This window comes from Pantherophis guttatus, chromosome 1 (assembly GCF_059756535.1).
Source record: "Pantherophis guttatus breed Tessera chromosome 1, ASM5975653v1, whole genome shotgun sequence".
In the NCBI taxonomy this organism is placed as follows: domain Eukaryota; kingdom Metazoa; phylum Chordata; class Lepidosauria; order Squamata; family Colubridae; genus Pantherophis; species Pantherophis guttatus.
In genome coordinates this window covers 321,364,695-321,387,236 of record NC_142063.1, presented here as the reverse complement: position 1 = coordinate 321,387,236, position 22,542 = coordinate 321,364,695, and the positions used below count along the sequence as shown (strand labels likewise).

At 39.8% G+C, this 22,542-nt stretch overlaps 1 protein-coding gene and 1 long non-coding RNA gene across 2 annotated transcripts in view; one reads left to right on the top strand and one right to left on the bottom strand.

The window, feature by feature from the left end:
- The window catches only part of KCNK3 (potassium two pore domain channel subfamily K member 3), a 118,978-nt gene extending 115,847 nt beyond the window's left edge, over nucleotides 1–3,131 (bottom strand). The window contains exon 1 of the mRNA XM_034421233.3: nucleotides 2,643–3,131. Coding sequence (XP_034277124.1) covers nucleotides 2,643–2,925 — 283 coding nt within the window. The 5' untranslated portion in view covers nucleotides 2,926–3,131. The remainder of the gene's footprint in view (nucleotides 1–2,642) is intronic.
- Nucleotides 1,837–17,271, top strand: LOC148116963 (uncharacterized). Its single transcript, XR_015731604.1, has 3 exons — nucleotides 1,837–2,871; nucleotides 16,609–16,704; nucleotides 17,088–17,271. It is a non-coding gene; the product is annotated as an uncharacterized LOC148116963 (long non-coding RNA).
- The last annotated feature ends 5,271 nt before the right edge of the window (nucleotides 17,272–22,542 follow it).

The following is a 22,542-nucleotide window of genomic DNA, read 5'->3' as shown; positions in this document are numbered from 1 at the left end:
CAACATAAATCAGGAATTAATCTGATTGCAAGCAAGAATTAAAAGCTTAAACTGATCTCTTCCTCTACATGTCACACTGTACCCAGTTGCATTTGTTTGTCCTTAAAAATGCTCTATCTGAAGCAGGCTTAATATGTTGCAAAATGTATAACGTTTAGTTTTAAAAGCATCAAAGAAACGGCTTTTGTCCTGTTAAACAACAGAAATGTTGGAACAAAAATAAAAAGAACATAGTGTTCACTCCACAGATGACACAAGTATATGTTTACTTAATAGTAAATTTTACTGAGTTCAACAGAACTCACTTTAAAGTAAATATGGATATAATTGTTTAGATGCAACAATAACATTTACTGTGAAATCGAACTGACTTGCGAATAGAGTGGAAAAGTGAAATTTTGTGATGCAGTTTGAAAATTCATCTGTTACTATCTGTGCTGCCTCTTATCCATTCCCCACAAAGAGTCTGTTTTATTAATGTTTTTCCCCCCTAAACTCTCACCCCCAAGCTAAGACTGCATGGATTCTTACATAAGATAAATTATCAGCAAATAAAGAAAAACTTTGCCATTAGCCAAACATGGCATAATTCTGCATTGAAGTGACTGAGTTTTCTAAGTTCCCCACCAATGGGCACTGAGCAAGCTCCTTCCCCTTCTCAATTCTCACCTATAATGTGGAACAATTTGCTATAACCTGCCCCTTTACTGCACCAAAAATAATTCCCTGCCTGATAAGGTGGGTGAGGTCTATGAGTGAAATTATGAGTGTGCTTACTCAGCAATATGTGCCATTCCACACACTGACACTTGCTCTCCTGTAAAGGATTGGAAGATTGCTGGTCTTAACATAAGGTATTTTTCTAAGACCTAATAATTTTTGAGCTTGCTTGTGCAGCAGAGTGGAAACACAATTCCTGATTCTCTTCTCGTCAAGGGAAAACCTCTCCATTCCCATCAGGATGATAAGCAAAAGATTGGGAATGTATGCACTGCAGACAGAGTCAGAAGATGCTCTTGCTTTATTCATATTGTTCATTTTGAACAATTCAGACATTGTTCAAAAGTCATGATGAGTTCCCTCCAGAAACCATCCCTATGCTTTCAGGACAACAGAGAACCAGGAAGCAAATCTCTTCTCCCTTAAAAAAAAGGGTGGGTGGGTGGGGGTGGGTGGGAGAAGAATATGTGGACATCTAAATAATTCTAAGGGACCTGTATGAAAAGGAGGGAGAGGGGTAGTGGGTTGATTGGTAAGCAAGAGGCAGGGAAGGGAAAACTTGTTGGACAGGGAAAGAATAACACTGTTCTACAACTCCTTAGGGCTGAAGTCCTGGACAGACTCACATAGGAAGGAAATCTATTAAATACAGTGGAGTTCTCTTCAAGTCAGTCTGTTTATTCAAAGAGGCAAAGAATGTTCTAATTTCTCAAGCACGTGCTCCAGAATAGATACTTTAACAGCTCACTTCTGCACATATTTACTCAGAAGAGTTTCACTGGGCCTAGTTTAGGGATGTGGTTGAAATGCAGTGGTTTTTCTCATCTCTTTAGCCCAAGGAGTTACCCAGCCCAAGAAGGGGTTTTTTGGGGGTGTGGGGGGGGAAGCTGAGCTTTGCTCCTGACTTGGAACCCTTTAGATAATTTCCCCCCACAGGTATTCTCCTCCTCCTCCTCCTCCCCCCCCCCACGCCCCACAACTGGCAGCTGCTACAACGGATTATAACCCGAAACCCGCAACACGCCTTCAGATATGGCGCACTCGCTCTCGGGCTAAACAAATTCGGGGTGGGGGAAAAGAAGAGTGAAAGGCTGTGCTTTCGGTGGAAAATCTTTTGTCTCCATTGTTCCCCCTGCTTTAGCATGCACTGCAGGCTTCACACACGCGCACACTCTTCCACAGCCAGACTGGGGAGCCTGGAGAAGAGAGGGGAGGGGAGCCCCAAGGCCGTTCGCGGGTAACGGCTTGACTTGAAGAGCACGAGAGAGAGAGAATCTGAGATGCCCAGGCACCGCCGAGGAACGGGATGCCTTCCCGAGTGAGCCTCCCCGACTGCTCCTCCCCGGGGGGGGGATGGGGGAGCGCAAAAGCAACGGAAGAAAACCAGGGGCGAGAATGCGGGATAGAGCAGGAAAGGAGGCACAGGATGTAGTCAGGCGCTTCAGAGCTACCTAGAGAAAACTATTCACAGGCGGCGTACTCTAGGACCAAAACAGCCATCACACCCAGGGAGTAAAAGAGCGGATGTGCTGGGTTGATGGGACAGTAGTAAGCCAGCTTTGGGGAGGCTAGAAGGAAGCAAGATATCACCCACTCTGCCGCCCCCCAAAAGTAGTGACCTATCTGAGAACAAGGGGGACCCAATTTCTATTCTTGGATCGTCTCTTTCCCCAGAATAAAGTTGCCGAACTCTTCTCCTGGGCTGATCCGCTCCAGCCTGCTCGTGAGAACAGGAAGAGACTCCTAAACCAGCCAAAAGGTCCGGCACACACACAAAAGCAGGAGACAAACTGCAAATGGGAAGGCGGAAGATGCGGGTGCCTGGTGGGCTGGGGAGGAGGGGGCGGAATTTAAGCCGGGCGGAAAGCGCCCTGAGGCCGCAGCGAAAGGCGCTGCCGGAGCCCAGCTGCCCACCGCCTTACCTATGGTAGTGATGACGGTGATGGCGAAGTAAAAGGAGCCGGCGAACTTCCACTGGACGCCGGCCTTGTGGGGCTTCAGCTTCAGCACCACCCCTTCCAGCTCACAGTAGTTGGCCTCGGAGAGGTTGTACTTGCTCTTGAGCTCCAGCTGCTTCTGCTCCAGCTTAGTCCGGTCGGCCGTCTCCGCCTCGGACTCCAGGGCGTCGAAGACGGCGGCGCCCACCAGCAGGTAAGTGAAGGTGCAGATGATCAGGGCCAGAGTCCGGACGTTTTGCCGCTTCATGGTCCCGCCGAGCTGGGAGAGACGCGGGCGGCGGCGGCGGCGGCGGCGGCGGACGGCTGCTGGGGATCCCCGCGGGAGGCGGGAGCGGACGCGGCGGCTACTTGTGCTGCTGAAAGAGAGGCGGCGGTTGCCTGGCTCATGGCTGCTGCTCCGGCTCCTGCTGCCGCTGCTGAGGCTCCAGCGGCGGCTGTGCTGGGCAAGGCGGCGCGTTCTGCAGGCAGCACCCGCCGCTCAGCTCCAAAGGGGGAGGGAGAAGGGGAGGGACGGGAGCTGTCCTTTCAGCACCACCTCCAGCGCAACCCTGCACCTCCGTCGTCGCGGCTGCCGCTGCGGCTGCCGCCTTCCCTTATAAGGACTACTGGGCTGGCCTGAGGCTGGATGGCGGGCTCCTATAGATTCGCCTTTGAACTTCCAGCATCCCACTAGGCTCTTGTTTGAGATTTCTTTCTCTCTTCTCAGCTATCCCGGTATATACCAGTGGTACCATCTAAGCGGGTCCTGGCCAAGATGCCTTCTAAATCCCTTTAGCCCATTACTGTGTTTCCTATTCTAGCACCTTTGCCTTTTTTTTTTGTTTGTTTGTCTTCCTTGCTCCTACCATCTGCCCAAGGCTGCTGCTACTACAACTTGCCTGCCTCGCCCCATCTCACCCGTCTTGTACTCCAGTGCCTGTGGTGTGAGTGCCCTCCCTAATCAACTTCTAATTCCTGCTTCCTTAAAATATTCTTATTTTCACTTAATACTCTATGATTGAAACTGTGTTCCAAAAAATCCTGCAAAAGATCACTTTCCTTGTTTCTCTCGGAACTGTGAAAGTATCTTGAGTTGACATCAGTATATTGCATATACCTCCTAGTAGGGGGCAATGCTTAGTTGGCACTAAACTAGAGATCCTAGACTGCATAAAACAGCATGAGTGTGCTTCAACTAAAATTAGATTTTGGAGGAAGATATGGCACACTGGCAATAATGTCAAAGTGATTGGTAGTACTGCATGTGGCATAGGTACTGTATGATTGAAATTCCTAACCTGGTCTACAACTCTACCTTGCTAAAAAATTATAAAATTGATCTTGATTTATCAATCTTGGCGGCCCCATATGGTAGCATCTATATTATAAGGAAAAGTGCAGCTTGAGACATAAGAAGACTCTAAGCACCCAAAGTTATTTTGGAATCAGTGTTGACAACATCCAATAAATAAATGAAATGAAATGAAAAACCAAACATAATCTATTAATGAATGAAATGAAAGAAAAAATATGTTCTGTGTCTGTGAAACTAAGAAAAAGAGAAAGGTAGTTCTAAATGAAGATAGTCACATAGATTGTGTGAAATAAAGTACTTGCAAAATACTTGCAGAAAAATGAAAGGTTGGCTTTAATTATGAATAAAGGACTAAACCATAGGTTAAAAAAAATATATAAATTGCTGTCATCTAGGTTGTTCAGGGTGTTGATAAAAGTAAGAATCCATAGCCTGGTTACAAGTACACTTTACATGTTAGACTTCAGTGAATGGTGACATTTCCAGACATTCCAGATATTCTGCTGGCAAAAGCAGAGATGAGTTAGGAGAAAAAAACTGCAAAATTCTGAATGAACACAATCAGGGCTGATCAGCTAGGTAACATGAATAGGTGAGTGAAAACAGCACAAAAATACAAAAAAGGGAACATTCAAAAAATCCCAAATGAATGAGAATCATGGTTGATGAATGTACAAATTAAATACATAAGTCAAATTTAAATCTAATATGTACATATAGCAAAGGGATGAGTGTAAATATAAAAACATACACTTTTTTAATGAGAAAAAGTTGAGAGGAATAGAGAGATTTTGAATTTGGGATAGACCATAGAGAGGACATAGGAAAAGGGAGGTGGGGTTAGAATGAAAGTAACATGCCAGCAAAAAGAGAAAAATGAGTCATATATGAAAAAAATATTAGATGATAAGTCAATCTCCAAACAGAATGAATGAAAAGTAGACCTAGAGAAAATAGGTGGAAACTACTTAGAACTGAAAAGAATTCTGTTACAGAGTGCTACAGAAATAGATTAAGTATGAGAAATATGAAAAAGAATATTTTGTGGAATAATAAAGTCAAAGGGGCAGTGACTGAAGGAAAAAAATACCTATAACAAGATGATTGCAGTAAAAAAATATGAAGTTGAGAGAAAGATATTATTTAATGTCTAGAGAGGGGGAAATCTATTTGCAAAAAGAAATTACAAGAAATGGTTAAGATTAAAAAAGACCAAGAAAATGCATCATAATTTTGACGAAAAGGAACATTTATCTGGAAGAGGGAAAAATAAAAAGCTTTCAGCAAAGCAAATTAAATTAAAAATAAAAGTGATTACATTATTTGGGAAGAAACTGAAGCAAGGAAATGATGGAAGAAGTATTTTAGACATGTATATGAGAAATACAATTATATGTTGATGAATGGAACTGAAATGAGCGCTACAAATGTTACTGTCCAGGAAAATTGATGAAAAGGGAATAATGTATGCTGTGAAAATGTGGAAGTATTATAAGGTTGCCTGTGTAACTAGAGAAATATTAAAATAACAAAGTGGTTTACTTACAGAAGGTGTGTATACTTAAAATGTATCTGAGTTTAAAAAAAAGATTGAATATGTGATGAATATGAATTGTATAAAAAACTAAGCAACCATTATAAAAGAAGTATGTTTATTTCCTTATCTTTTTATTTATTTGATATCTTTTATTAAAATAAAATAAAATTATATTGAGATGGTTTGGACATATGGACAGAATAGATGAAAACTGAATTGCAAAACAAATAAAGAATGAATGAATGGACTGAAAGGAAAAAGAAAGTAAAAATATTGGATACAGTTAATGCGATAATTAAAAATAGATTTTTATAGTGGAGATGAATACATTATTGGAAGACCTGAAAGACCAGATTAGGGACAGATAGTCCTGGAGAAAATCTAGGTGGTCACTAAGAGCTAGCAATGACTTAAAAGTTCATAATTGATCAATTGCTCAAAATAGATTTAGAAAACAAAAGAGTGTAAAGCAATGATAGGACGTGTGCAAAGACAGAAAAGTATGGAGAGAGATAATGATGTAAGTATGGGATCAGGATGATACAGATCTGAAGAAGGGTGCCTGTACATCAATTCCATTTGGTTTTCATTCCAATTGAATGAATGAATGAATTTAGAAAATGTTTTACTATTAAAATGCTTTTCATTGCAAAAAAGGACCACTTGTCACCTTCCAATTTGCAATCAACATTTTTATCCTAATTCTAATATTTTTAAAGCTTATTTTAATCTTCTAAACTCTGGTTTATTTTCTTTAACCTTATTCTATCTTCTGCTTTACTATTCTTCCCAACCTGACTTTTATTCTCCATGCTAGATTCAGCTCTATCATGAGACCCCAGTCCTACACATCACTAAGTACTTCTCCCTCAGCTACTTGGCACTCCTAAGGGTAGGGGATGTAGGAACTGTAATGGGGTAGTGATTAGAATGCAGTATTGCAGGCTAACTCTGCCCACTGCCAGGAGTTTGATCCTGAGTGGCTCAAGGTTGAATCAATCTTCCATTCTTCCAAGGTCGGTAAAATGAGGGCCCAGATTGTTGGCAGCAATATGCTGACTCTGGAAAATACTAAGAGAATGCAGTAAAACACCGTGAAGTGGTATATACTGCAAGTCTAAATGCTATTGCTATGCTAACCACTTTCCTCTGTCTTTCTTCTAGGCTGGTGGATTCTTAGGACCACAGCCTATCACTACTATATTTATTGTTGCCCTATGACTTCCAGGGAACTTCCACCACCAGGATGTACCCAGGGGTGAAATGCTCCCAGTTCGGACTGGATAGCGGCAGCCCAATCCGGTAGTGATGGCGGCGGGTGGTTCAGAGAACCGGTAGCAAAAATCCCTGCGCCCACCCCCCGCCATGCCCAGCTGAGCCGCACAATCATCAGAGGCCTTTTTTTTTTACTTTTAAAAGCATTTTTTCTACAACCTCTTCCAATGAAAAAATGCTTTTAAAAGTAAAAAGAAAAACCTCTGATGATCGCACGGCTCAGCTGGGATCGTCAGAGGCTTTTCAAAGCATTTTTTAAAAAGCCTCTCTGACAATCCCAGCTGAGTTGCCTGATCGGCAGAGAGGCTTTTCAAAGCATTAGAAAAAATGCTTTGAAAAGTTAAAAAAAAAAACGTTGGCCACGCCCACCCAGTCACATTACCACCACCACCACCAAGCCACGCCCACAGAACCAGTAGTAACAAATTTTACATTTCACCCCTGGATGTACCCCGACATCACCCACCACCTCTTCTTCTCCCAGTTTTGATTGGGTCTCCCACAGTTGGAATCTCCACTGACTGTCAAGGCCTGTCTTTCCTCCCTCTCATTTCAGCCCCGTCTTCCTTTCTTTCTTTGTATGTGGAATTCTAGAATTCTAGTATTCTAGTCTTTGGCAATATAATTCCATTTAGCTGTTTTCATCCCTGGTTAAAATATTCAATGATTTGCATTTTAGAAGTTCTGTGTATTTTTCCTCTCTTTACCCTTTCCCCCCTTCTCCATAGCTTAGAAGAGGGATTCTTTTCTTTCTCCTTTTCCCCCCTATAAAAAAAGTATTTTATCTTTTAAAATACTGTAATAATTTTATACACAGTAATAATAATAATTTTGTTATTTAGTTTATCATATTATTATGAGCCGCGGTGGTGCAGTGGTTAGTATGCAGAACTGCAAGCTATTTCTGCTGACTGCCATCAGCCTGCAATTTGGCAAATCGAATTTCACCAGGCTCAAGGTTGAATCAGCCTTCCATCCTTCCGAGGACCCAGATTTTTGGGGGGCAATATGTTGACTCTGTAAACCGCTTAGAGAGGGCTGGAAAGCACTGTGAAGTGGTATATAAGTCTAAATGCTATTGCTATTACATATAATGTTTTTTTTAAATGTTAGCTGTAATGTATTTTTAAAGCTTAATAAACTTTTAAAAACTCACGCCATATTTAATAGGTTAGGTTTGAAAGGGCTAAAGATGCTTTTGTGTCTTTACAGTTTTCCTTTGTGGAACTGAGATTGTAAATTTCTCAAGATTGCCCTTGCACCTCATCACACAGCAGCTACAGTCACATAGTTAATGCCTAAGCAGGGCACTGAAAGAGCTAATTAATGAATTTGCATAACACCCGGAGCTTGATTAACTTTAGCCTTGATTACTTTATTGTAGTTATTGTATTGTACCAAATTATTGTACCGTTATTGTTATTGTTCAATACTACCAAGTAGTATTGCATCAAATCATTAGCACTAAACTGCAGATTTTCTATCTAGCTAGAGAAATATCTCAGATATCTCAACTTGCCATGCAAATACCAGTATGACCAGTAGAAGACTGATGGAAAAATCACCTCAAATCTTAATAAAGGGAGTGTGTCACAACATCAGTCACACATGATTCTCATCTATCCTGTCACATATGTGTTAAGGTTATTGTTGTTGTGTTACCAACCAGCAGAGTAAATGCACAAGGAAACGTTGCTGAGAGCAATGAATAAGAGATGTGCAAACTGGTTTATCAAAAGTTATATATGTATATATGTATATTGCTCCATTGGTGAATGTGACTGATGACACACCCAGGGGATAGGGGGGAAACAGGATCAAGTCTGGGCCATAAATTATGTGGGGTCAGAGTTGGCTTGCTGTCAGGATTCCGACGGATGCCCTAATTAAATCATGAGCCTCGAGCCATTATTAGGAGCTTCATGTTGGCATGTTACAAGTGAAGCCAACTCTAACCCCATGTAATTTACAGCCCAGACTTGACCCTGTTTCCCCACTCCCCCCAGGGTGTGTCATCAGTCACATTCACCAACAGAGCAATTTCGTGGGTTGTAAAGATCATCCCCCTCCAGCTACTATGGCTAACCCTGGGAGACAGCCTTGAGAGAGATATGTCTGGAACATGCTTTTGTTTATGGCTGCCGTGCTGCTTTGCCATTTTCCCATCCTCCTTGCCTATGGCAACTCAAGAGCAGGCCAGGGATGCTTTGCAAGTTGACACTAGATAGACATGCTTTTTTTAAAGCTGATAGCAGACCTGAGAGTAGAAGAGGCAGCATATTTCAGTAGGAATAGGGGAGTATTGTTGTGTTTGAAAGGAGAAAGAGGAAGGTGGGAGTTGAAAGGGAAAACTTTGGGGAAGGAGGAGGAGGGTGGTAATGGCTGGAAAAGCAAAATGCTTCTAGAAAGCATTGGCTGTTGAAGAATTCTGGCTAGTTACAGGACAGCCTGGAGGAAAGCTCTTGAAGTGGAGGTGATCAGATGTTCTGGAAAAGACTTCAGTGAAGGAGGAATACGTGCAGCTATGGATTATTCTGCTTGCTGCAGATGACATGCCAGGAAAGCTGAATAAGCCAGAGGGAAGATATCATATTCAGTCAACCAGAGGGAGAAAATACCACCCAAGAAAGAGAGAAAGCGGCCAAAATAATTCTCCCTTACTTAAAATAATATCTAGATGTAGCTATTGAAATCCATACATATATTTGAGGTGACATTGTAGCATACACATACACACACATTTAAATACATGTCTAAATACACATAAATCAAGTCTGCTTATTGCTTTTTCCAGAATTTTAATATACCGTAGTGCCTAAGGTATGTTCCATATCTGAAAACAGCAAATGCTTAATATTTCTTCTTGTTCTCATAGAGAAATAATTTGTGTTCTAGGAGTTGTGAACCTAAAGAGCTTTTACGCATAGACATCAAAATTATATAGAAGAATTTGAAAGGGATGGTGAATAGATGTCTCAGTTCATATTTATAGATCTTCAACCTTTTGTTTTTGTATATTTGGCAACAATAGCAATAGCACTTAGACTTATATACTGCTTTATAGTGCTTTCTAGCCCTCTCTAAGCGGTTTACAGAGTCCGCATATTGCCCCCAACAATCTGGGTCCTCATTTTACCCACCTCGGAAGGATGGAAGTCTGAGTCAACCTTGAGTCTGGTGAGATTCCATCTGCAAAACTGCTGGCAGCCAGTAATCAGCAGAAGTAGCCTGCAATACTACACTGTAACCGCTGTGCCACCACGGCTCTTATAATTAAAATTTCCAATTCCTATAGTCTTGAAAAATATGAGAATTGTTGTTTACCATTCCTGATGGATACTATTAAGAAAAGTTATTGTAGAGATCTGGGATCTGCAGAAAAATGTCATGAGCTGATTTTGCCTTCCTTTTTATATACAAATTTGACAAAAATGGTACTCTATTGCAAGACAACTATATCTGGTCTGTAAAAATCCAGATGACCACTAGACAACTGCAAAGTTAGATTTTTATTTATCTTTTTGCTGTCATCTAGTCATCATCTAAATTCTTATATAGTAGCCCTCTGCAATAAGGCTAACAGGGAGAAAATATAAGAGAAGAATGTGATATCAATACATTATTTTATTTATTTTTAATCTAGTTGCCATAGATGATTAGAACAAAACTTTTCAAGTTCCTGTTCCTTCTCTAAGTTTCAAACTTCTTCTTTTACAGGGTTTTAGTTTTAATTTTATTCTGATTTAATAAATAAATGAAAAAAGGTATAAAATCCCCCAAAGTAGAGTATTATGCTTGAATCTATTGGAACATTTTATGCAGGAAGTGTTACCTCCTTACAATGGGGCATTGCTTGTTTTTTGATCAGGAATTCAAGGTCAAGTGTCAGCAACCCAGGCTCATCAACAATGGAAACAGAAACATATGATGCCTCCAACAACTCTCTCCAAGTTTCACAATGTAGGAACAAAAACAAAGATGACAGTTGTTACAAGCAATAATGACCCACTATTCTGCAAGGGCCTTCAGAGCAATAGAAGATCAATGTATCTGTAATAAATTAGTAGTGTTGGTTCTGATGGGATATGTTTCTCTGAAGAATTAGAACAATCTAATCAACAATTCCCCTTGAAGAACGCTAGCCATTTGTACTGTCTTCTTGTCTAATGTTATTTGAGTACTGCATCACTGCAAATCACCTTGATTACCATGAATTCTACATAAAATGAAATCAGATGTCTGAATTTTTGTTTGTTTGTTTGTTTAAGATAGGCTTCTGTCATGTAGTATATTGTTCAGATAGCAGAAGATGCCATCAGTCAGAGGAATAAAACAGGGTGATAGGACTTCAGTTCTAATAAGAAGGATTAGGCAGAAAATACAGTAATAGTTCAGGACCCAGGACAATTCAAATAAAATGGGTAAAGTCCGGATTGGTTAGCCTTGTATTGATCAATGATCATGAATAAAAGTTTCTATCTGTTTAAGTATTGACTTTTACTCCAACAGAATATCTGAAAATGGCCACTAAGGCAGTATTTAATATTGGACTTGTTCCCATTACCAAAACATCAATAGTTGTCATCAGGATTGTGATGTCATTATTATGGCATTGTGTCAATATCTGCTTATTGTAGCATTGGTGAGAATTGTCAGCTACATTAATGGATTAGATCCACAATCCTATTTCCATGATTGGTTGATTAGATATATATGGGTACCCATTTTGTAAAGCATAATTCTGGACAGCTCACAACAATAATAAAACCAGAACAAGGGGGAAAAGGCAAGATAATTTTAAAAAATCAAAAACCTGACCCGCCATGTCCAATCTATTAATGTTTTAACAAGAGAAGGTGATGGTGAAGTTCAAGTGGAGAGAGTTAATATTTTACCTTTTGTTTTCTGATCTAAAAGAAAGCACCTGGGCTCCATGTTAAACTCCCCCCCCCCACATATTTGCAATCCATAGAACCCAGATGTAGTTGGGTGGGGATGGGCAACAACTTTGTTTGAAATCCATAGAGCTATCTTTGCTGTGTTCATTTATTTGGTTGTGTCCATTTATTTGGCAAGCCCAGCTTCACAATACGTTGCACCATAAATTAACAAAACAGGTTGCAAATGAGCTAAACCAATGCCACCATACTATAAAAAAGTCACTGATGTAAATAATATTGGACCAGGTGGAACCATAATCGGATCTTGAATAAGGCTGATTGTTATGCTCTATTCATCTTAAAAGGGAAAACAAGAAAATACTCATTGGATGGTTTCACAAAACATAGTTAGTACAATGGAGAACTTGGAAAGGAGAGGCATTATCTATACAAATCATCATCAAGTTGGATTCTTTCCAGACATGTGAACTTCTATCTCAAGATTAACAATAGCCATTATTAAAATTCAGGAACTTGAGATGCATCTGGAAATCTAGAGGGTATCAAAGCTGTGAAACGTTGACTATACTCCTGAAGGGGCCATCAAATAAGAGTTGCAGTAGAAATACATGTCCTGAAGCCAAATTTTGTTTATGCCCGGTGTTCTCTTTAGATGCTGCAGATTTGGGATAAATTAAAGTTTCATGTTAGTGCTAAAGAAACTGAGACTGAAATGGGATTGGAAATCAATGGAGGAGAAACAAAAGAATGTATTATAAATCAATAATAGTTCATGCAAATGTTAAAATGTATGTTTCATCAGACATCAGGATACAAGTACATAATGGTGGCATTTGTGTAATGTCACCACACATGTTGCCATTTTAGTGTCATTGCGGTTGGATACAGATTTTATGCACGGTCTGATTCTTATTCTGTACATATCAACTTTATTGATTATACATATAATTCCCTTGTCCTGTCACATGCCCTTCCATTTCTTTGGACACATCCCCACATAACTACCCTAAGAAAGAGTATGATTGCCCCACTAAAGGTCCTATTTGGTTTTATAACAAAACCCACACAGGACATGAAATGCATGCGATCCAATATTCATCTAATACAGGCTCAAGGGATAGAACATCTGTATAGGGGACTTTAAATTCCTCAATGGCTTGCATTTATCATGTACATACTGGAGAAAGGCAAACTAAAGCACTGAATAATTACAGAATCAACAGAATCATATTTGGAATTACTTCCGAAGTCATCTAGTCCAATCCTGCTTGGTGCCAGGTTTGCTAACGCCTTTTTGATGGCTTCTGTTTGGCGATATTCAGTGAAGGGGAAAATGCTACCTTGCCAATGAAACTATTTCACTGAATGATAGTTTTCACCCTCAGGAAACTCTTCCTAAAGTTTAACCTCAATCTACTTGCTTTGCTCCTGGTCTCCACTCCAGGGCAACATTGGACATTTTATCCATCTCCTATACAGTAAGCCTTTCATTTCATTTCATTTATTTGCCATCCAATCTAGAATTGCTATCATATTTCCCTCCCCCCCCCAAAGCTATGTGCACCTAGTTCATTTAATTGTTCCTCATAATACTTGGTTTCCAGTCATTGCAGTCTTCCTCTAAACTTGCTTCAATTTGTCTAATGTTCTTTTTTAGGAATTACTGGACACAGTAGTGGAGCCTAACCTAGGCAGAATAGAATAGATCAATCACTTCCCAAGTTCTGGATTCTATGCTCAGTTTCAGGTAGCCAAAAATAGCATTTGCCTTTTAGCCTCTGCTTCACACTGTTGGCTCATGTTCTGTATGTGATTTACTATAGTAGCCAAGTTCACATAAACTACTGCCAAGCTAGGTCTCCCCCCTCCTTTCAAAATTGCTCTCCTGAGGATTATGGGATATGAAATCCATCAAGACTAGAGGGCTCTTGTTGGGAAATTAATTAATAAGACAACTCACTGCTGATTATCTATGTACCCGAAGCAGATGGTTGCTCTTGGTTATCAAAGTCCTTTAGGGTACATTCTATTTTCTACATAATGCATGCCATCCACTTCTGGTCTTTTCATATTCACATGGTTTCCTTTTTTATTTAATTTCCATTGGGGCACTTCCCAACACCAGCTGACTCTGGGCAGCTCACAACATAATACCACAAAAGCCAATGCAAACCCAAACAAGATAGGTCTGAGCACAATAAACAGATATAAACAAAAAAAAAAATAACTGCTGCTCCCAAATTACCTTTACTGAATGATGCTCATTTGGGTCTGGTCCAAAGTTCATTTCAACAAGCCAAGTTAGTACATATTGCAGTCCCGTTGACAAGTATCACTGTTGATTAAATATTGTTTGCTACTGCCAGTGTTCCTAGGCATCCTAACTGGCTCTCAACTAAAGGGTCCATTTGTTTGCAATTTGATCTCTAGTCAGCTGCATCTGTTGGCTAAATGTTTTAGTCCTGAAGATAGGCAAGGTCTAAAATATAGCTGCTGATGACAGAACAGATTCATGTTCTAATCAGATGTGAGTTTCAGATTGCCTGGGATGTAGGTACATGTCTGGCAACAATGGCTTGGGTAGGACTACCATTATCTAGGTTGCAACGACCCAGACAACATTAGACAACAGGCAGAATGCTTGTACATCTTTGCTGCCATCTGATGGCTCTCCATAATTTTGCTGCTGGCTGTGAATGGCAGAGCTGCTTGAATGAGCTCACTGTTTCCGATAAATCCAGCTCCCTCTTTTCTGTCCAGGCTTCAAGTTTAAGAATAACAGAAGCCAAAGCAAAACAAAAATTGGTTTTCAACGGAATTACTGAACTATTGCAGCCAAGTATATTTTAATTTGTCCTATTCCTGAGAAATAAAAGCACAGATCTGTAAGTATTGATAAAATGTCATGAAAGTTTTTAATAGTTTTATGATAAACTAGAAAATGTCAAAATCAAATTTTGTTATTTACTTTCATGTTATTTGCTGGTAAATCTCAAGAACCACGCACTCCTACAAACAATCACTAACAGCACAGTAGTTCACTCACTTTGGTTTTGGAAAGCGAAAATCATGTTCTCAGTAGTTCTGAAACATTTCCTGGAAAACCTATCCAAGAGATGACAGAATAGATGGTGATGGTGGATGATTATTATGTTCTCTGCCCGTTATTCCTTTTCTCTGACTCCTGCATCATTATTTGGCACTAAAACTTGTTCTCAGCCAATCAGAAATCATGTACTACTGTATGTTTTTGTAGGCAATCCAATTTTACAAGGAGTTATTTCATTGACAGCTAATGTAAAGCTGAAGGACTGCTTCCTTTGATGACCACATGGGCAATTTCTGTCTGTAAGGAATTCAATAGCAGATTTTCATTTGGCTTGATATGATACCTTGTGTGTGTGTGTGTGTGTGTGTGTGTGTGTGTGTGTGTGTATTTTGCTTTAATTTATATGCCGCCCTTCTCCAGAGACTCAGGGCGGCTTACAATGTGTTAAGCAATAGCCTTCATACTTTTTGTATATTTATACAAAGTCAGCTTATTGCCCCCACAAACTGGGTCCTCAATTTACCTACCTTAGAAAGGATGGAAGGCTGAGTCAACCTTGAGCCTGGTGGGATTTGAACTTGCAGTAATTGCAAGCAGCAGATGTTAATAACAGTGCATTAGTCCACTGTGCTACCAAGGCTCTTTTGAACCCTGAAATAAGCGCTTGGCCTTATTTTCGGGGAGGTCTTATTATTTTGGGGCACGTGGAGCAAGATGGGGCTCCTCTTGCCATCTTACCTGATTTCCAACTTTGCGTTTAAATATTTTTGGGGAGGGCTTATTTTCGGGGGAGGCTTATTTTAGCGCATGCGCTCAAAAGCCCGATTGGGCTTATTATCAGGAAATATCTTATTTTCAGGGAAACAGGGTAATACAGATAGTCCTCATTTAGCAACCATAACTGAGATCAACAATTTAGTTATTAAGTGAAGCATTCTCTAAGTGAAACCATGAGTTATGCTTAGGATCTTACCTCAGCTTCCCTTAGCTTTACAGACTTGCAAAAATCATAAATGTGAGGAGTGGTCACAAAGTTATTTTTTCATTACTGTTGTAATTACAAATAATCACTGAATGAGTTAGTCGCTAAACAAGGGCAACTTGTAACAATATTCTGGAATTGCATCTTCTTGTATCTGAGTCAAAATTCTCAAGGAAGTTTTGCTTATGAGGTCTATGGAGATTCTCAGTCATCCAGGTCATAGCTGTCTCAAAAGTGCCTTTTTTCAAACTGAACTGTTTTTGAGGAAGAAGATGGAAGTGCCTATCCTTCCATCTCCCCACCACCATCCAGTCACAACTGATGAAGCCTTTTGATTGAGAAGTGAAATGTCTTCTTCCTCAAAAACAGTCTAGTTGTTGTTTGAGTGGGGGGAAGCACTTTTGCTTATGAGGGTTTTTGGTGAGGTGAGGCAAGCTGGTTCCGGCATCTTCTCTGTTCCACCTGGATTGGAGGGTCTTTTTTTGGGGGGGCTAAAAATGTAGTTGGATATTAGATCCAGATTGCCAAATTCTCTCTGGAAGAAAAGAGATCTGGAGATTGCCCACGTGTACTTCTGATTTTTCTTGATTTTGCTGATTTTCATGAGCAGGCAGCAAAAACTCATTTTTGCAGCTACTTCCAATCAGCTGGGAGTTACCGGTTCCGTCATGCTCTGAGCTGTAAAACTGGACTCAGTTCTTATCCAAATCTCATCTTTTTAATCACTTTAGTTTGTTTTGCTCTACTGCTTCTTTAAGATTGAAAAAAAACCTTTTGCACTACAAGCCGCTCAGTGAGTTTTCCTTTCATTCAAAAGAAAGAAAACTACATTTTTTTCCAGCTTTGTAAGATCTTTATTTTCTTTTTAATTTTATCTTTTGGGTGGAACCAGTGGTGAAATCCTCCCCGGTTTGCCACCAGTTTGCTGGTCGCGCCTACACAGTGTGTGCCAAATGCGTGTTTCACCGGAAAAAGGACGCTTGGGAAGGTAAGTAAAACAGAGAGAGAGGGAATAGCTGTGCCGCACAATTTAGATTTGCTAGAAAGCAGAATTTCCTGCTTTCTAGCGAATTTAAATCACGTGGCACAGCTGAATCGTCGGAAATACCTGTTCGAACAAAGCAGTAGCTTTTTTTTTACTACTGGTTCATCCGATCTGGTGCGAACTGGTAGCATTTCACCCCTTGGGTGGAACGTTTCCCCACATTTTGAGATAGATTTTTGTATTAGGGTTCTTTTTTAAGTTTTATCTGATTAAAATAATGATTGAAAAAAAGAAAAAAGTTGGCTTAAGGAAACCCTACAGAAATTCACAGGATGGGCATTCTTCTGCCTTTGGACAGTTGTTGTTTTTTTCCCCTCCTTTCGCAGAGGACAGATGAGAGAATGATGTATCTGGGAAAGTTAGAAGCTTTCAAACTGAGACGTCCACGCGACTCTCTCACTGCAAGGCATCTGTTGTTACCTCCTGCAGCAGCTTCTAGAATCCAGACCTTCATCTGTAATGCAGTTTAAAGCAGCAAGATGAGGATATTATTAAAGTAACATCTGGTGCTGGTTTGCTTAAATGCTCAAGAGTCATTTATCACCTTGTAGCCTGTTGCTTCAATCCCACTGAGAAATGGGGACAAAAGGTTCTTGGCTATTGCTCTCAGAAGAATTGTTAGTCAGTTCAGAACAGATGAACTCAATTTCCAGGCAGTTAGCTGCAATCTAGCTAACTATGCCTTTGCACGGTCATTTTTAACAGGCCAAAATAATTATCAAAGAGCAGAGCACTTTTTTAAACCTACAAATAAAATTCAAAATATTGTTCCAAATGTTTATTTTAAAAAGTTTTGTTCCTTTCATTGAACAATGAAACATTGGTTTGCCTGCCAATGAGTTTCACATGCCAATTGCATTTGCTTATTTTGGGTGTCATGTTTTTTTCTCTGCCAAACTTGCTTTAAGTTAGTGTTAGATTTGATAGTGGATAGTTAACTTTGCAAATTTAACTATCACAAATCACAACGAGGACATCGCACTAATTGCTTGTCTTCAGTGAAGAAAAACTTGAGATTTTAATACTAGTGATGAGCTAAAAAGGAACAAGAGATAAACATTTTGTCCTTTTAGAATCTTGCCATTTAAATAACTATTAGGGGCAGAAAGATTGGTATTCAGCTATAGAAAGTCCTGTATAAAACCCGAAAATCAAGCTGGTTATTTAAAAAAAGGTAAAGGTTTCCCCTTCCCAGTTGTGTCCGACTCTAGAGGGTGTTCATCTCTGTTCCCTAACCAAGGGTATCAGTGTTGTTTGAAGATGCTTCCATGGTCATATGACCAGCATGACTATACACCAAGGTGCATGGAGTGCTGTTACCTTCCCACTGAAATGGTACCTATTTATCTACTTGCATTTGCATGCTTTTGAACTGATAGGTGGGGCGGAGTTGGGACAAGAACAGGAGCTCACCCTGTCATATGATACTTGGGTCTCATACTGCCAACCTTCCAGTCAACAAACCCAATGTCTTAACTGCTACATAACCACCTCCATAAATTGGTTGTTAGATAAGATCAAATTTTCTGGTGCTGTATGCCACATTAAATCATAATTAATCAAGTGGTTTATTTTACACAACACACCCAAAACCTTTAACCAAGATCAATACTAACTAAGCTTAGCATATTGCTCAAATGCAATTAGTTGGCAATTAAATGACCTACCTATCATATGATTCCAGACCAGATCAGTCATATATATTTCATCTGTGTTAAAAGTTGTGGTGGGGTTTTGTTTTTGTTTTTTTGGGCTGGATTCATCACATGGATAGAAAGCTCTAATTTTAATCCCCTGAATGTCGAATCAAATTCATACTGATTGAGTTAATTCATATTTTCTGTGCCTCTGTGGTTTGCATAATCAGGCAGCAGCCAAACTGCATTGCCATCCATCTCAGATCCCAAGGAAGTGACAAATGTTCATATTTGTAATTTATATTATTGTGTCAGCCCTTTGTGATAGACTAGACCAAGAAACAGACTGCATGTAGGTTTAAACCTATTTGTTGCCTTACAAATCTTCTCTCTATCCATCAAAGTCATCCTCTTTACTTTCCATATAATGTTCTTAGAACGATAAAGAATCCAATGATTTTGAATCCAATGCCATAGAATTGCTGCTTCTATACCCTATATGATATATGTGATGATAGTCATCCAAAACTGACAGACGTGAAAACAAAACCAGGTCATTTATTACAAGTTCATAATATGTATTTGGTATTGTTTCTGTGAGAATTAGGAGTGGTGGCTTGTTGGAACAATAGACCTGTAATATTTTTGTAAGTAAGTGGTCCAGTTTATACAATATGCTTTGCTGGGACAGAATAACATAGTAGGAAGGGACTTTAGAGATGATCTTCTCCAACCCTCTGCTCAAGCAGTAGACCCTATTCCATTTCAGAAAAGTGGCTGTCCAGTCTCTTCTTGAAAGCCTCCAGTGATGAGGAGGAAATTTCTCCTTAGTCCTAGGTTGCTTCTCTCCTTGATTAGTTTCCATCCATTGTTTCTTGTCTTGCCTTCTGGTGTTTTGAAAGAATAGGTTGACCCCTTCTTCTTTGTGGCAGCCCCTCTGATATTGGAACATTGCTATCATGTCACCTGGCTTCCCCATTCCCCATTTGGTATTCATACCAAAGCTTAGCCACACCAAATACAGTGCCTAAATAGGTGGCTGCAATGACCAAGGCACTCTTACTTCTGCCAATGAGGAAGCGGGCAACACAATGTGATGCAGTGAAGTCTTGTCAGTATTCCCCTGATGGAAAGAGTTATATGACGATAGCACCACATTGGCTGGATTGAATATTTTACGTGAACAGGACAGTGGTGAAATCTATTTTTTTTTACTACCGGTTCTGTGGGCGTGGCTTGGTGGGCATGGTGTGGCTTGGTGGGTGTGGCAGGGGAAGGATACTGCAAAATCTCCATTCCCACCCCACTTTGGGGCCAGCCAGAGGTGGTATTTGCCAGTTCTCTGAATTACTCAAAATTTCCGCTACCGGTTCTCTGAACTGCTCAAAAGTTCCGCTACTGGTTCTCCAGAACCTGTCAGAACTTGCTGGATTTCACTCTTGAACAGGACCAGGGAATGGATATGGATGTATTCCATTTACGCATCCTTAAAAGTGCAAAGGGAGGTGGCCATTATAATGTCTCACGTGGATTTATCAGTTTTATCAGTCAGCTTTGTTTACTCCCTATGCCACTCTCTGAAGGAAGAAAAGGGACTATTTGCTTTAAAGCCTTCTCCGTGGCAGCATCAAATCTGTAGAATTTTCTTCCTATAGAACCTCATGTCTTTTCTATCAATTTTCAGAGATTTGGCTGCATCAACTTCTTACAAAAAGCTTTTAAATTGCTCTGATTCCTTTGTTCGAATTCCTGCTGCTCTTCTCAGGTTTCAGATAATGAACTTTTTGAGTGTTTGTGAACCCCTGATATGTTTCATACAATCCAATACCATTATCGAATCCCTCCTAATGTGACATAATACACTATTGGCTTAGAAAGCTTTGAAAAGTTGTAGCTTTGAGGCTGTTCCAACAGCAATACTCTGCTCTAAACAGTTCATTGAGTAGGGAATGTTAGGTTGTTGGCTGATCCAACTAACCAGTGATAGTTGTTGCTATCCTATAAATTAGCCAATTAATATTTGTCCTTGCCCAAGCTGTTCCCCTCATGGCATGTGAGCAATGGAAGTAACTAATAACTTTCTCTCTCTAATAACACAAAATCTTTCCAGCAGTTTCCTATTTCCTTAGCTGGGACCCCTTGAGGCTTCGGGTTAGAAGACAACCCTTAGCTAATCACAAAAGTTCTAAAAGAGGGAGAAAAATATGATCAAATGAAGTTCCAAGTAAATGACTTGGACACAAACATGATGAAAGTATTTTCACACTTGTCAGGGAAAAAGCATCATAAAACAATCAGACATTTCAATGATACCAGGATCGGAGCAATTTTTTAGGGAAATTCAGATTTCGTTCCAATTCTGAAACTACAATGCACGATATATTAGGCTGAATACTGAAAAAAAAATATATTGTCATCCTCAGCATAAACATGAATTTGTTTTTTTGACAGGGTGTTCTGCCTGCCATTGCTTTCAAACTCAGATTTCATACATATGCAGGCTGAGTTTGAAAGCGATGAATTTCAGTTTGGCCATTACATTCTAGAGTAAAAGAATTTCATTGCATTTCCCCATGTAATAGTATTTAACTATTATGTGTTAGTCCTCAAACATTAACTATCATATGTAATAGTATTTGATATAAAGTACAATAATGATAATACATGGCCTTCATTGCTCATAAACTTTTATTTAGAGGTGCAATTTTTTTATTTAATAAAAGTCTAGTCCATAACTAGAATATTAAAAGCGGGATATGCCATAAAAATAAAACTATTTAATACCAAACTCTATAGTTCAAATGCAAAGAAAAGACTAATACAGTCAACTGCATAACCTTTCAGAGGAAGATCCAGGATAGTAGAGGCCACTAATGAGCAGACTATAAGCAGTTAATTTATCAGACAGATGCACGATAAGTGCATTACAATAACCTGAGTAAGATGTAACTGATGCAGGAATAGTTTATTTCCTTTGGCATATGAATCCACTTTTTATTATTGAATAAAGCCCTACTTTGCTTCATTTATTTGCCATACAAAGTATGTTGGTTGGCTAGGAGACTATAAAGGTAAAGGTAAAGGTTCCCCTCATACATATGTGCTAGTCATTCCCGACTCTTGAGGGTGGTGTTTATCTCCGTTTCAAAGCCAAAGAGCCAGCGCTGTCCAAAGATGTCTCCGTGGTCATGTGGCCGGCATGACTAAACGCCAAAGGCGCACAGAATGCTGTTACCTTTCCACCAAAGGTGGTCCCTATTTTTCTACTTGCATTTTTTACGTGCTTTCGAACTGCTAGGTTGGCAGAAGCTGGAAAAGTAACAGGAGCTCACCTCATTATGCGGCACTAGGGATTCGAACCGCTGAATTGCCAACCTTTCGATCGACAAGCTCAGCATCTTAGCCACTGAGCCACCATGTCCCTTAGGAGACTATACAACCAGTTGTTTAGGACAGCTTCTATCTAGTCCATTGCCCTGTGCTAAAGTCAATTTGTACAGCAGGTTCTTCTCTGCCTGAAGGCTAAACTTATATGCCCTTTCTTAGGCAAAACTCTAGTTGTCTCTGCCTGAAAATATTGGGAAGCCAGATTCTTTTAGTGCTTCACTGTTTGCTTCATGCCCTTTTGCCTCTGTAGTGTGAAGAACTTGGACAAGCATCCTCTACGATCCAAAGAAGCCTGCTTAAGTTTCATTGCCTACGGCTTGGATCTTCAATTCAGCCATGGAAAAAGTCAACTGTTGCATAATCCTCTTAACATTCTGGGGGGGAGAATAGTCCCATGAGCTAGTTGTAGAACAGCAACCAAATAAGTGTGACATATCTTTCAGTTTCCAATGTGGTGGCCTGATTGTTGTTGCTTACAACAACATCAAAGAAATAGCTCAATAGATTGGCTTCTGCACGCTTTATAAAATCACAATTTTTTTAAAGAAATATGAAGTGTCTGTAAGGGAAGTTGCCCTAAAATGCTCAGTCATAACTGATCCTGTTAAATGAAATGTGCAAACACATATACAACTGACTCCCTGATGTAGCAATGGATATCATGACAGTTTTAGAGCAGCATGGCTGAAATCCTAAATAGCACCACTCCATAGATCTACTTACAACATTCAAATAGACAGTTGTTTTTAAACATTTT